The sequence below is a fragment of the Oncorhynchus keta genome, chromosome 26 (assembly GCF_023373465.1).
Source record: "Oncorhynchus keta strain PuntledgeMale-10-30-2019 chromosome 26, Oket_V2, whole genome shotgun sequence".
NCBI lineage: Eukaryota > Metazoa > Chordata > Actinopteri > Salmoniformes > Salmonidae > Oncorhynchus > Oncorhynchus keta.
The window spans coordinates 15,119,545-15,136,237 of record NC_068446.1 but is presented as its reverse complement, the minus strand read 5'-3'; the positions used below and the strand labels follow the sequence as shown (position 1 = coordinate 15,136,237).

At 41.4% G+C, this 16,693-nt stretch overlaps 1 protein-coding gene across 5 annotated transcripts in view; it reads right to left on the bottom strand.

The window, feature by feature from the left end:
* Positions 1 to 16,693, bottom strand: part of LOC118358991 (ecotropic viral integration site 5 protein homolog) — a 93,360-nt gene that overhangs the window by 58,121 nt on the left and 18,546 nt on the right. For 4 of the 5 annotated variants that reach the window (XM_035737085.2, XM_035737084.2, XM_035737086.2 and 1 more), the window contains exon 2: positions 5,471 to 5,730. In XM_035737085.2, coding sequence (XP_035592978.1) covers positions 5,471 to 5,649 — 179 coding nt within the window. In that variant the 5' untranslated portion in view covers positions 5,650 to 5,730. Of the gene's footprint in view, positions 1 to 5,470; positions 5,731 to 13,353; positions 13,373 to 16,693 lie in introns of those variants that run through there. The other variant, XM_052480286.1, reaches the window with a different exon arrangement.

The window sequence follows — 16,693 nt, the reverse complement described above, 5'->3', positions numbered from 1 at the left end:
TCCAACTATTGTCTCTTCAGAGGAGACTTTTTCCTCCAGACTAAAAGGGGCAGCGATGAGGAGCACTAATGCTCCTAATCATGCTAACCTATATCTAGGAATGTTTAAAAAAACAGGTGGTGCTGAATCCAGACCTTAACCCCTTTCTCTCCAATATTCTCCTAATTCTGAGATATTTGAATGAGATATATGAATTTAAATATTTTGATATTTGAATCTATCCAGGGAGATCTTTTGGAATTCCATGCTTAACTCCATGAATGAACACCTTCACGTCACCATTAATTATGACCAATCACAAATCAGTTTTCTTGGTGTGATGGTTATTAACGACAAAACCTCCCTCTCTGCAGATCTCTATTGGAAACCCACGGACATAAATGCCCTCCTTAGAGGTAACAGCTTTCATCCACGTCCACTTATTAAAAGTCTCCCTATAAGTCAATGCAGTCGTATCAGAAGAATATGCAGCTCTGATGCTTCTTATCAGAAACAGACCAAGGACCTCACTCAAAGATTTAAGGAAACAGGGTACAAAGACAATTGGGTAAAACATGCCAAGGATTGTTTTGAAGGTCTAAAGCCTTCAACCAAAAGTCAAAGTCCAATCATGCTTTACCAAAAACTCACCATTGGAGAAGGCATTTAAGGCCATTATCAGGAAGCACTGATACATTATTGATACTGACCCACAATTGAAACCCATGTTTAAATATCCCCCATGTAAGGTTTTTAAAAGAGCGATAGTGGTTAAATCTGATTACCTCGACAATTTATTGTTAAAATGAGAGGCTGCCTGGATCTTTAATATAAAGACCCTTGTTGCCTTCGGTCTCAACGTGGACTTTGATCTGAAGCCATTCTTGTGATTCTTGTGGTTTTGCTATTCATTGTAAATGTTTGTAGGTTTATGTAGCCAAATTGTATCCATGACTGTACGCTATCCATTCATGTTTTTTTGTATGCTATTTTAATATATGAGAATGAACCAATATCAGGCCACACCCAGCCATGTTTACAGACACCAGTGTGTCTTTGGACACTATATAAACGCGTCACCCCGCAGTGTTTGTCATTATACCCTGATGAAGACAGCTTGTCTGTCGAAACGTTGGACATTACATTTTTGCATCTGACCTCCTAGGAGTGTGCGGATCTCATTTAAGTGTTCTACTCCCCGAGTCAGCACCTGCACCAGCGTTTATATAGATCATTGAATGTTAATATATACATTTTTATTTGATAGCCAAGCCATTTAAGACAACCTATCTGGGAACAGTGGGGCGGCAGGGTAGCCTAGTGGTTAGAGCGTTGGACTAGTAACCGGAAGGTTGCAAGTTCAAATCCCTGAGCTGACAAGGTACAAATCTGTCGTTCTACCCCTGAACAGGCAGTGAACCCGCTGTTCCTAGGCAGTCATTGAAAATAAGAATTTGTTCTTAACTGCCTTAACTAGTTAAATAAAGGTCAATTAAATAAAAAAAAATGCCTTTCAGTTACTGACGCAAGCCTCGAACCACTAGGCTACCTGCCGCCCCATTGAACTATTGTGAAACTATGATATTATTTTTTTTACCTCCTGTTTCAGGAAGTGATGAGATGACTACTGCCCCTATATATTAGGTATATAGGACCTTCCACCCCCACCTGGGATATGGATGCCAATTGAAGACCTACGGGTCGAAACGTTGTTGTAAATAAATATCACCTGGGAACATGAGCAGCAATGTGCAGCGTTTTCTTTTCCATTTTCCCTACATTGGCCATATGCCATACATAATTAGAACAGTAAACAAGTAGTTTTGCATCATACCGGTGGCGCAGTGCCTTCGGAAAGTATTCAGACCTCTTGACTTTTTGTTACGTTATAGCCTTATTTTGCCTCAGTTTTTTGCTAATTTATTGCAAATAGAAAACTGAAATGTCACATTTACATAAGCATTCAGACACTTTACTCAGTACTTTCCTGAAGCACCTTTGACAGAAAGAACAGCAGTCTTGGGTATGATGCTTCAAACTTGGCACACCTGTATTTGGGGAGTTTCTTCCATTCTTCTCTGCAGAACCTCTCAAGCTCTGTCAGGTCAGATGGGGAGCTGCATAGCTATTTTCAGGTCTTTCCAGACATGTTCTATCGGGTTCAAGTCAAGGCCACTCAAGGACATTCAGAGACTTGTCCCGAAGCCACTCCTGCATTGTCTTGGTTTTGTGCTAAGGGTCATTGTCCTGTTGGAAGGTAAACCTTCACCCCAGTCGGAGATCCTGAGTGCTCTGGAGCAGGTTTTCATCAAGGATCTCTCTGTACTTTGCTCCGTTCATCTTTCCCTCAATCCTGACTGGTCTCCCAGTCCCTGCCACTGGAAAACATCACCACAACATGATGCATGAGGAGTGGCTTCCGTCTGGCCACTCCACCATAAAGTTTGGCCGGCCAGCTCTAGGAAGAGTCTTGGAGGTTCCAAACTTCTTCCATTGAAGAATGACGGAGGCCATTGTGTTCTTGGGGACCTTCAATGCTGCAGAATTTCTCTCTCCATGGAAGATTTCATGCAATGTTATTTTCAGAAATACATCACAAATGTTGATAGAATGAACAGTGTAAGTTGGCACATACACTGTGGCAGACAGGAAAGTCTGTAGCCTAGTCGCTGCTCCTCAGCTAATAATTCACCAGTACACAAACAGATCATACTAGGTTCTCACAGACAGCTCAAAACAAAATACATTAAACCATTGAGATTTACTGAAAAGTTTAAGTACAGGCTCCATTACATTTAGCATAACCAGAATAAGAGATGGAAATCACAAAGATTCCTAGGAGAGGAACTATTTAAACGAGTCGATGTGGTTTGTTGCCAAATAATCCATGTCAGTTACACCATCTTCCGTTATGGCCTCTTGGTAACAAGAAAAGAGCCATGTGATCTAGAAAGAGAAGTAACAATCCTTGTGTTGCTTACCAAGACAGACTCATGGTGCTTTCGTTATGTAGACGATCCAGAGAAGCTACCAGCCTAGTGAACTGAGTCTGGGACTCTTGTCCCTGTCACACACACACACACACACACACACACACACACACGGTACAAAGGCCTTCTCCAAACATGGATTTCAAAATACAGAAGTAATCTGTCAGTTCCCACAGATAATAGCCTAGTTTTTGCTGCACATCAGTGTCTGCCTGCTCAGTCAGAAAGAGAGGATAGCTAGGCATGTACAGTGCATTCAGAAAGTATTCAGACCCCTTCCCTTTTTCCACATTTTGTTACATTACAGCCTTATTCTAAAATGGATTAAATAAACAATTTTCCTCATCTACCCATAACACCACATAATGACCAAGCAAAAACAAGTTATACATTTTACCAAATGTGTGTGCATATAAAACAGAAATGTCACATTTACATACATATTTAGACTTTTTACTCAGTACTTTGTTGAAGCACCTTTTGCAGAAATTACAGCCTCGAGTCTGAATACTTACGTAAATAAGGTATTTCTGTGTAGTTCTTTTTGAAATACATTTTCAACAATTTCTAAAAATCTGTTTTCGCTTTGCATTGTGTGTAGATTGATGAGGGAAATTGTTTATTTAATCAATTTGATAATAAGGCAGTAACGTAACAAAATGTGGGAAAAGGGAAGGGGTCTGAATACTTTATGAATGCACTGTACATTTCTGTTTTTCATCTTGGCATTCATTAGGGGAAGAACAAGGAATCTCAACATCAATATCAGTGGGTTATCACACACCTGAATGAATCTTCATGCAGTGAATATTATTTGCTTTTTCCTTCTTCAAAGATGATTATTTTCAATGGAAGGATGTCAATTAAACATTTTTTGTTTGTTGTCGAAAACATTAATGAGCAACGACATTTTCAGTCCACAGTAACAATGATCCTTAAAACCGTGCTTCCTACCTGACACAGCCTTTTCTAAGGGGGCAACAAGCACTCTACATTTTATCAGGGTGACATGAGGGTCTTTGTGGGCTGTGGCAGATGATAGGGTATTGTTGTCAGTCACAGGGAAGGAGGGAGGGATGGAAGAGGGAAGAAAAGGGAGGGGCAGCAGAGACATGTGCCTCGTGAAAGAGGCCAGCTGTGGCCCTGCTTGCAGGGGTTGAGATCTGGGTCAAAGATCAAATAGCCCAGAAGTCCCCTCTACATCACCACGCCTTCTGTCCACCCTTTGTTCAAGAAGGTGCTTAGAGGTCAGCCCAGGACAATGAAAAGGAAAAGTTGAATAATAAAATCTAGTGAGACATCCTTGTGGTACAGTCCATGGAGTGAGAGACTGATGCCAAAAGGTAGCGAGAAGAGGATAAGAATCATCCATCACTAGTGAAAGCAGAAGTCTCTCTCTCAGTCTATAACCAAGCTTTACAGAGCATGGGGGAAAAAAAACCATTATCACTCTCACTTCCTGCTCATCTAACACAGCAGATTGTGCAGATAGTTTCACCTTCAGATGTGTCCTACTACAGTTTGTCTCAGCCCCACTATGAGCATCGCTCTCACACTTGAAACAGATCAGTTCACCCACCCTTCATTCGGTCTGTAAAAGCCAAGGCTACATCTCACAGGGCTCGGACTACAGTATTCTACACTTGAGAAGGCTTTACACAGCAGTGAGTATAAACCCAAGCAACCGGCTGCACTTCCCAGTTCTCATCTTTTCCATGTCAACACTAAGACTGCTTATAAAAGCAGGGTGAGAGCCATAGGAGGGACAGAAGGAGAGAGTGGTGGGAGAAAAGGGAGAAAGAGAGCGAGTGGAGCGACAGCAGTGGGGACTAAATGCACGCTAATCTTGTTTCGGCAAATGAACACTTCAGGGACAGAGTGTGGCTGGCTGTTCTTACTAAGATGACTGTGCCATGCCTTCACAACCACAGTTAATATTATACTCACTGTTGTTGGGTGTCATGCAATTCTATTGCTAGATGGACAATTAACATTACATAACCAATGGCTTTGCCAATGGTCTACAACAGGGATGGGCAACTTTGAAGCGGGTGGGGGCCACAAAAAAATCTGAACTCATCATGAAGGGCCGCAGTGGCCCACCTTAAGAGCAAAACATTTTAGCCCCCCCCCAGACAGCGGTGAGATTTACATTTAAGAGTTCTACACATTTTCCCATGGAGCATAGATATATGTTGTAGTTTTAAAGCAAGTTTGCTACATTCCTACACATTTTGCCATGTGGATAAAGAGAAGATTTAGCCGTTTTTAATATGATATCTGAGTGAGCGTAACTAACAAAATCATGGGGACCCCCGGTCGGTAACTCGTCCACGATTATTACAAGTTTAGATAGCTGGCTAGACTAACTTCCCAATCTAAACAATATTACCCGAGATGTGCTAATTAAGTTACTGTCAATGACTGACATAACAGAAACATGAATGATGTTGACACTTGGCAGTTATTGAGTGATTGATTGTTTGACATGATCCCCTCACCTGTTCTGCTCCTCCAGCTTGGCCAGCAGCTCCAGTTCATCTGGGCTGAGCTTTGCGGGCGATGCCGAAGTGGGGGACGAGGAGGAGAGGGAGGTGGAGGACGAGGTGGCTGTGCTGGTCTGCAGGGACGAGGGCACCGTTGCCACCTGGCTAGACGGCGTGGCCACCTGGCTAGCCATCTGACTGACCGTGTGTGACACCGAGTTCTTCACCCATGAGAGTGTAGAACTCAGCTTGCCTGCAACCTTTTCAGACGCCACCTGTGGAGGAGATAAGGACTCATGTGAGCTGTAGGAGGACTGGAGGAGGCCGTTACAATTTAACTTTCTTCCTTGTCTGTTTCATGGATTTTGGGCTTTTTGACAATGCTTTAGTTATGGACACTGGATAGCCAGAGAACAAAAATGACTATTGAAAACCACACTGATGTGTGACTGTGTTAGTGTGTAGTTTCATCACGCTCTCCGTAGCCGATGTGTGTAAGACCCAAAGACGTTAACATTCACAACGCCACAGGACCAGACGGATTATTAGGATGCTTACTCAAGAGTATGTGCTGTACAGCTGGCAAGTGTCTTCACTGACATTTTCAACCTCTCCCTGACCCAGTCTGTAATACCTATGTTTCAAGCAAACCACCATAGTCCCTGTGCCCAAGAACACCAAGGTAACCGGTCTAATTGACTACCGCCCCATAGCACTCACATCTGTTGCCATGAAATGCTTTCAAAGGCTGGTCATGGCTCATCAACACCATCATCCCAGAAACCCTGGACCCACTCCATTTCACCCCAACAGATCATGCAATCTCTATCGCACTCCACACTGCCCTTTACCACCTGGACAAAATGAACACCTATATGAGAATGCTGTTCATTGACTACAGCTCAGAGTTCAAACCCATAGTGCCCTCCAAACCCATCACTAAGCTAAGGACCCTGGGACTGAACACCTCCATCTGCATCTGGATCCTGGACTCCATGCCAGGCAGCCCTCAGGTGGTGAGGCAGGGTTTCCGTTAGGAAAATGTGGTGGCGGACATTTGACCTGCAAATTTTAATTTACATTTGAATAATTTGCCGGACCCACATGCATTGGGTGTGCAACCTCATTAGGGCATCCACCCACGATTCTCAGAATGACAGAAATAACATTTAGAAATATGGTAATTTATATTAACAGAACATTCAAGTCGAGGATGCAACAATGTGCAGTCTTTCTTACCGAATTCTGAAGTGCACTTTGAAGCTGTTAGAATAACTGCCCACATTTACTTTTCCTCGGCCAACAAGACGAGTAACAAACAGCGAAATCACTAGCGTATGTAAATCTACTATTAAAGAAACGTTTAGGCTACCTACTCTATTGGTCAGCTTGTCGAGAAAGAAAAAGGCTATTCCAAAACAGACTCTGGGACGATAGCTCCCAAATTCATACAACCAGTAGGCCTAGGATACATAAAAAAACCTGTTAAAAAGCAATGAATGATGCAACAGATCAGAACATTTAGCTTTAAATGTTAAAACTATTATTTGTTCACATTATTAGCACAGAAATGCACACAAGGCAGTAGGCTGCGTGTGAGTATTCATTCCATAATGCAATTAAGCAGGAAAACAGTTGTCAAAAGGGCAATACACATGCAAGTAGTTTCATGTGATGAAAATATCCTTTAGAAATTTAGAAAGAGATGAGATCTAATAGGCTACTTTGAAGCAATTTAAGGTTTGAAGGTTTGATGCTGCTTATTCAAAACAACTGGGAACTCGGAAACCTCCGACTTCAGTGTGTTCAAGAGAACTGGGGGGAAAAAACAGTCATCCAACTCGGAATTTCAAAAACTTGCAAACACGGGCGTCTTTCTAGAGCGGTGATTCCCAACCAGGGGTACTAAGGACCCCTGAGGGTACTTGGACTATACACAGGGGGTACTTGAGAAGACTTATGAGACCATAGGCCTACTGGTAAAAGGCACAAGGGGGGGCACTCCGGGCAGAGCAAAATTCAGTTGGTGATACAGTAAACAAAGGAGGTTGGGAACCGCTGTTCTTGAGCTACGACTTTCCGACCTGAAGATCACTGAAGTCCTGATTTGAGCTCGTATTTGTTCTAAGTTCCCAGTTGTCTTGAAAGCACCACAAGATGCTGCGGCAGAAACTGATTTTCCACTCAAAGGCTCTATATGCTGTATGTGTGACAAACGAATATACTGTACACGCGGCAATTTAATTCCACTAAATTGGTGGAAGAGTGGGGTAACATCTCACAGCAAGAACTGGAAAATCTGGTGCAGTCCATGAGGAAGAGATGCACTGCAGTACTTAATGCAGCTGATGGCCACAACAGATACTGACTGTTACTTTTGATTTTGACCACCAATCTTGTTCAGGGACACATTATTCAATTTCTGTTAGTCACATCTGTGGCACCTGTTCAGTTTATGTCTCAATTATTGAATCGTATGTTCATACACATGTTAAGTTTGCTGAAAATAAACACAGTTGACATTGAGAGGACATTTCAATTTTTGTTTTTTTATTTATTATTTCTCAGGATTTTGGAAATTCTCCCGGGACCACATTTTCATATCAGTCGTCCCCACATGGGTTTGCAACCCCTAGTATGGTAACCATCTCGGAGACCATCAAAGCCCTTTCTAATTCTCTACTTTCGCATATTTTTTTTTATATTAACAAAAACTAATATTAGATAAGTGAACAAATAACAATTACATTCTTATCTCATTAATTGAATAAACAAATGTATGCAAAACCCAATGCCCGTGTGTGAAAAGGTAGTTGCTCACTTACACCCAACAATTTTAGGGCTTTCAAGCATTTACTGCTCGTTTTATGTCCTGCCGCAACATTTCAATTGGGATTAGGTCTGGACTTTGACGAGGCCATTCCAAAACTTCAAATGGGTTGCTATTTAGCCATGTTCAGGTAGACTTGATTGTGTTTTTGATCATCGTCTTGCTGCATGACCCAGCTGTACTTCAGCTCACAGACAGATGGCCTGACATTCTCCTGTAGAATTCTCTTATACAAAGCATATTTCATGGTTCCTTCTATTAAGACAAGTCATCCAGGTCCTGAGGCAGCAAAGCATTCCCAAAACATCACAGAACCACCACCATACTTCACCGTTGGTATGAGGTTCTTACTGTAGAATACAGTGTTTGGTTTTCGCCAGGAATAAAAATGGAACCCATGTAATCTTTGTGTGTGTTAATTGTAAATCCAGGTTCCCTTTAACTAATACCAGGTTTGGTTGAAGGTCTGAACATTCAGTATCAAAAATATGCAAAAATAGAGGAAGTTAGAAAGGGGCAAAATACCTTACAGGCCATCAGACTGTTGTACAGTCACCACTAGCAAGCATACGCCCAAGTACCCTGCCCTGAACTTTAGTCACTGTTACTAGCCAGCTACCACCCGGTACTCTACCCTGCTGCCCCGGGGGTGCAACTCAAAATTAGGAAGGCGTTCCGAATGAATGAATGAAACCAGTCAAAAGTTTAGACACACCGACTAAACATTTTTTTTAAACATTTATTTACATTGTACAATAATAGTGAAAAATCTAAATTATGAAATAACACATATGGAATCATGTAGTAACCAAAAGCATGTTCATTAAAAATATATTTATATTTGAGATTCCTGAAAGTAGCCACCATTTGCCTTGATGACAGCTTTGCACACTCTTGGCATTCACTCAACCAGCTTCACCTGTAATGCTTTTACAACAGTCTTAGAGGAGTTCCCACATTAGCTAGGCACTTGGAACTGCTTTCCCTTCACTCTGCGGTCCAACTCATCACAGATGGTTTGAGGTCGGGGGATTATGGAGGCCATCATCTGATGCAGCACTCCATCATTCTCCTTTGTGGTCAAATAGCCATTTGGGACGGCAGGTAGCCTAGTGGTTAGAGCGTTGGGCCAGTAACCGAAAGGTTGGTGAATTGAATCCCCGAGCTGACAAGGTAAAAATCTGTTGTTCTTCCCATGAACAACCCACTGATCCCTGTTAAGCCGTGAATCTTTTCTTAACTGACTTGCCTAGTTAAATACATTTTACATTTAAAATTACACAGACTGGAGGTATTTTGGGTCACTGAAAAACAAATGATATTCCAACTAAGCGCAAACCATCTACAAGTCTTTGCTAGGTAAAGCCCCACATTATCTCAGCTCACTGGTCACCATAGCAGCACTCGCCCGTATCACGTGCTCCAGCAGGTATATCTCACTGGTCAAACCCAAAGCCAATTCCTCATTTGGCTGCCTTTCCTTCCAGTTCTCTGCTGCCAATGACTGGAACAAACTGCACAAATCACTGAAGCTGGAGACTCATATCTCCCTCACTAGCTTTAAGCACCAGCTGTCAGAGCAGCTCACAGATCACTGCACATAGCCCATCTGTAAATAGCCCATCCAACTACCTCATCCCCATACTGTACTTATTTATCTTGCTCCTTTGCACCCCAGTATCTCTACGTTTACATTAATCTTCTGCACATTCCAGTGTTTAATTGCTATATTGTAATTACTTCGCCACCATGGCCTATTTATTGCCTTACATACCCTTATCTTACCTCAAATGCACACACTGTATATATTAAAAAATAACTGTGGTGTTGTATGTGTCAAACTGCTTTGCTTTATCGCAGTTGTAAATGAGAACTTGTTCTCAACTAGCCTACCAGGTTAAATAAAAGGTTAAATAAATAAAATATATATTTTTTAAACAGGTGGGATAGCGTATCGCTGTGGTGGCCATGCTGGTTAAGTGTGCCTTGAATTCTAAATAAATCCCAGACTACGTTACCAGCAAAGCACTACCACACCTCCATGCTTCACGGTGGGAACCACACATGCAGAGATCATCAGTTCACCTCCTCTGTGACTCAAAGACACAGCGGTTGGAACCAAAAATATCAAATTTGGACTCAGACTAAAGGAAGATTTCCAACAATATTATGTCCGTTGCTCGTGTTTCTTGCCCCAAGAAGGTCTCTTTTTCTTATTTATTTTATTTAACTAGGCAAGTCAGTTAAGAATAAATTCTTATTTACAATGACGGCCTACCCCGGCCAAACACGGACGACGCTAGGCCAATGGCACTCCCAATCACGGCCGGTTGCGATACAGCCAGGAACCGAACTAGGGTCTGTAATGACGCCTCTATCACTGAGAAGCAGTGCCTTAGACCGTTGCACCACTCGGGAGCCCTTATTGGTGTCCTTATACTTTTTTCCACCATAATTTGCAAATAAATTCATTAAAAATCCTACAATGTGATTTTCTGGATTTTTCCCGCTCAATTTGTCTGTCATACTTGAAGTGTACCTATGATGAAAATTACAGGCCTCTCATCTTTTTAAGTGGGAGAACTTGCACAATTGGTGGGTGGCTGACTAAATACATACAGTGGGGCAAAAAAGTATGTATGTATGTATGTATGTATGTATGTATGTATGTATATCTATACATGTATGTATATATACATATATATCACACACACACACACACACACACACACACACACACACACACACACACAGTGTGTATGCATATATGTAGAGTTGAAGTCCGAAGTTTACACCTTAGCAAAATACATTTAAACTCAGTTTATCACAATTCCTGACATTTAACCCCAGTAAAAATTGTTTTAAATGTTTTTTTTTTTAACCTTTATTTATTAACTACGCAAGTCAGTTAAGAATAAATTCTGATTTTCAATGACGGCCTAGGAACAGTGGGTTAACTGCCTTGTTCAGGGGCAGAACGACAGATTTGTACCTTGTCAGCTCGGGGATTCAAAATTTCGGTTACTTGTTCAATGCTCTAACCACTAGGCTACATTGCCGCCCCGCTCTTAGGTCAGTTAGGATCACCACTTTATTTTAAGAATGTGAAATGTCTGAATAATAGTAGAGAGAATTGTTTATTTCAGCTTTTATTTATTTCATCACATTCCCAGTGGGTCTGAAGTTTACATACACAATTAGCATTTGGTAGCATTGCCTTTAAATTGTTTAACTTGGGTCAAATATTTTGGGTAGCCTTCCACAAGTTACCCACAATAAGTTGGGCGTATGTTTGCCCATTCCTCCTGACAGAGCTGGAGTAACTGAGTCAGGTTTGTAGGCCTCCTTGCTCACACACACTTTTGCAGTTCTGCCCCCAAATGTTTGGGTGTACCGATCCTGTGTAGGCGTTGTTACACGTGGTTTGCCACTGCGAGGACGATCAGTTCCCTGTAGTGCGGTCTTAGGAATCTCACAGTACGGACATTGCAATGTATTGACCTGGCCAAATCTGCAGTCCTCATGCCTCCTTAAATAACTGAAGTTATTTGGATTTTTACGAATTATCTTTGAATGACAGGGTCCTGGAAAAGGGATGTTTCTTTTTTTGCTGAGCTTAAGTTAATCGTAATCTAGCTAGTTAGTTAAACAGCCCAAAATGATCTAAAACTAATGTTATGCAAGGTAGTTGTCAATTATTCATGGGTAGCTAGCTAACAATTATTTGTGGCTAGCTAGCCCTATTGACTTACCCTTTCACTGAACCTTGCTTCTTCTAGCCAGGACAATGGCAAGAGAGATCAAACAAGATATAGACAAAGCAAACATTTTACTTAATAACTATCAGCTAGCTATATGTGAACTGTAATAATGTAGCTAACCAAATACTATAACTGGCAAAAAGACTTAAAACCAATATTTTCTAGGGTAGATGTCAATTATTTGTGGGTAGCTAGCTAACAATTATTCTTGGCTATCTGGCTAGTTAGCTAACAGTAGTAGCTAGCCCTATTGACTTACAACATACAAAACAACCACAGTGGGTATTATAGGCAGGTAACAATGCCAAAATTACCGCAGCATGTATTTATTAATGTATCAAGATAAAATACTGTAGTCAGGCAAAATATGAGATGTGAATAGGCAACTTATCATCTCGCAGTCGGAGAGTATTTTCTGTCGCTTTAACTCAAATAACGGACACCTTCGATTTCAAGAAACGTTTTTTACGTGGTTGTGTCATATTTCTTTGCATACTTTGTTGAAGCTTACGTCGATGCACGCTTCAAAATATGTGCAAACGGAGTACACATTGCAGAAGTGCTCTCGATTTCGCAAACTTTGATTTGGACTCATACGCCGACCCTCCCATGCTCCAATTTGCGTGCTCGGAGCACGGCAGTGCGCTTTTTAACACCCTCTATGTAGCCTTCGGCTTGACAACGACAGAAGTTGGCTATCTCACACTATACAGTATGGAACCAAGCTGGCCGAGTCGGTCCATGTCATTTCAGTAAGCCATGACACCCACCATCTCAGAATGTTTTGAAATAGTTTCTGTAGTTAGAAACAGGTGATATTGGCATTCCTGAAACATTTCAACATTTTTGAAATGTTATTTGATCTAGGAGAACTACACTCAAATTGGCCAATTTAATTTAGGTCTATAGGATTCAGATAATATTAAATAAATGTAGGACCCAACATCTGATTTGCACTCTTCTTACCAATGAGTAAGTCATGAAGGAATACAAAAAAAAAAAATCAAAAGCCACCCACGGATCCCTCCACAAACCATACCAACTGTAAAGTATCAGTTCCCTATGCTTGACAAGTAGTATGAAGCTGTAGATTTGCTTCTCCATACTACGTAATGTATTCCCTGTGAATCTGAAGATGTTTGGTCTGTTTCAGGAATGCTAATCGTATCTGTTACTAACTACAGAAACAACTTCAGAACAATCTGAGATGGTGGGTGTCAAAATCCTCTTTTTTGGGCTTTTTGGCGGTGGAATGACCCAGTTATAAAAATAAAAGACACTATTAAAATCTTTTCAGATACTCCTACCTGTCAAGAGTGTTACTATTCCAAAGGTTTTTACAATCAATGCAGAAATCCAGTCAGTATCAACAAAAAGGAAAACAGGTTCGAGAAAACGCCCAACAGTAGATAAGAACTTCAGGCAGAAAAGACAAGATCAGTAACACTCCAGGGAATTGAGACAAGCTTCTCCTAAGTTTGCCTCCAGTTTTCTGAACAATAGTCTCAAAGCAGATTGGCTGTGTGTCTTAAGGTACTTTGCAGAGTCATATGCTGATCACACTCAAGGCAGGCAGGATCAAAGTGCTGTTCCTCCTCGAGATTCTCAAAATGTATGCACGCATAAACACACAGACAGACAGAGAGACACACAGACAGACAGAGACGCAGACACAGAGAGTGAGATGCAGAAAGAGACAGCCAGACACACACACAGAAAGAGACAGACAGACACACACACAGACAGACAGACAGACAGACAGACACACACAGAAAGAGACAGACAGACAGACAGACACACACAGAAAGAGACAGACAGACAGACAGACACACACAGAAAGAGACAGACAGACAGACAGACACACACAGAAAGAGACAGACAGACACACACACACACACACACACAGAAAGAGACACACACACACACACAGAAAGAGACACACACACACACACAGAAAGAGACACACACACACACACACACACAGAAAGAGACACACACACAAAGAGACACACACACAGAAAGACACACACACACACAGAAAGACACACACACAGAAAGACACACACACAGAAAGACACACACACACACAGACACACACACACAAAGACACACACACACACACACACACACACACACACACACACACACACACACACACACACACACACACACACACACACACAAAGAGAGACAAAGACAGAGACACAGATGGAGAGAGACACACAAACACGCAGACAGAGACAGATACAGAGACAGATACAGAGACAGACAGAGACAGACAAACACAGCGAAAGCTACTGTACTCAGTTTCCACTAGCTTTAAGTCTAATATTGTTGTGTTTAGAACAACTAATTAGTCGGCATCCCTCTCTCTCTCTCTCATATATATATATATATATATAAAATTTAAATAAAGCCCATGGCTCTACCCTATCCCATGACACAAAAGGTATCAAAAGCAGCTGCTGTTACCATTCTGCTGGAATGAAAATACAGACAGCCGTTCCTCTGGAGAGAAGATGCCTACAATCCCCAGCTGCACTGCAACAAGTTTGTACCTCGTGCTGTGGAGGGTCCCATTCTAGGGAGTTACGCAAATTTGACTGTCAGGTGACTCAAATAGAGGTTCATTGTATACGTAGGCGGACATTCAGCCACTCAGCCATTCAGACCCTCATTAACCAGTCAAAACTGTAAAAAAATATATATATATAATAAATCTAAATTGTAAAATGACTTGACTAACAGAAAATACTATCAGAGATCTGTATATAATGACGAAATTCTTATGTTTCTGCCCCAACAATAGGAGTCGTATCAAGGCGGGAAGGCAGGTGACAAGTTTGCGATTTTGGGCCATTGGGATTATTTTGGTGAGATTGAAACCTCTCGCTTCTGGGTCCTGTGTGGCTCAGTTGGTAGAGCATGACACTTGCAATGCCAGGGTTGTAGGCTTGATTCCCACGGGGGACCAGTACGAATGAAAACGTGTACACTCACTACTGTAAATTGCTCTGGATAAGAGCATCTGCTGAATGACTCACATGTAAACGTCTCTTCCTCTCTGATGCATACAAGGAGCGGACATTTTTTCATTTACAGTTTAAAATGGAAACATGCAACAATAGCAAGTCTATCGTTTTACAGTCGAAGGACTATCGCCTATTATTGAACATGTAACTCCTGTAATGAACCAGCTAATTAAACGTAATATCCAAAACATTCGCCCAAAATGCAATTCTCAAACAGTGCACCTAATGCGAGCATTTGTGACAGAAATAAAATAAAATTGTAAAACATCTACAAGGGGAATCGAATAGCAACAACTATTATGGGTTGCTAATATGAGGATTGGCTTCTGGACAATGAAATAAAAGTTATGAAAACCAATAGAACAGGTGATTAATAGCTGGTTAATGGCATGAGGAAGTCTTTATTAAATAATTGCCTCCACGTTTCTATGGATGGTTTTTTAGCCAGGCTACTCTGAAGCAAGGTGTCTCAAGACGTCTCATTATTTGAAGTGAAGTAAAACGTTCAGGTTTCAAATAACTATACAACCTCAAACTCACATTGGAACGTGGTGGGTGACGCGCTGATAGTCACAGGTAGACAGGCTATAGCCGATGCATCCGAATTGGAGACGTGCTTTAATTACAAATTGAGATTGAGAAATTAAAATAGCTCCAATTAACCGCCGCCAAAGTTAACACGCAATTGCATTTAGAATTGTTGCGCAATGACTGAGTTTACAAAAGCAGATTCCACTCCAGTACCTCACAGGCTTTTTGCGGAGCTACTCTCGCGCCGTCAACCGTTCCGCTTCTCAAACGAGGCTCTGTATGTTGTGCGCGTAGAATATAAAATGCATGATGACGAAGAAAATATACGTGCGCCAATTTAATTTCACAAAATTATGAAAATTAACCTCTAGACCGAAATGCATGACTGGTCAAATGTATTTTCGGTGGCTAACTGAATAACATCCCTACCTACTCCTTTTCTTCCCTGACCACCTCCATAATTTATATAGAGGCAATTTGCTGCGTTCTGAGAAGGCCAGAGCCGAGCTGAAGCCGAACAGACATTCACCTACACCTCATGCATTTTGATGTCGCTTAATGAGGAAGGATATAGAGCTGGAGCTCCGTCACATACAGTGCCTTGCAAAAGTATTCACCTCCATTGGCATTTTTCCTTATTTTGTTGCATTACAACCTGTACTTTAAATAGATTTGGATTTCATGAAATGGACATAAATAGTCCAAATAGGTTTGTGAAAAAGTGTTTCAAAATTATTATTATTTTTAAAAACAACAGAAAAGTGGTGTGCATATGTATTCACCCTCTTTGCTATGAAGCCCCTAAATAAGGTCTGGTGCAACCAATTACCTCCAGAAGTCACAATTAGTTAAATAAAGTCCACCTGTGTGCAATCTAAGTGTCACATGATCTCAGTAAACATACACCTGTTCTGTAAGGACCCAGTGTCTGCAACACCACTAAGCAAGGTGCACTACCAAGCAAGCAGCACACACTGTGAAGACAAAGGAGCTCTCCAAACAGGACAGGGACAAAGTTGGGAGAAGTATAGATCAGGATTATGAAACTGAATGTCTCACGGAGCACCATTAAATCCATTATAAA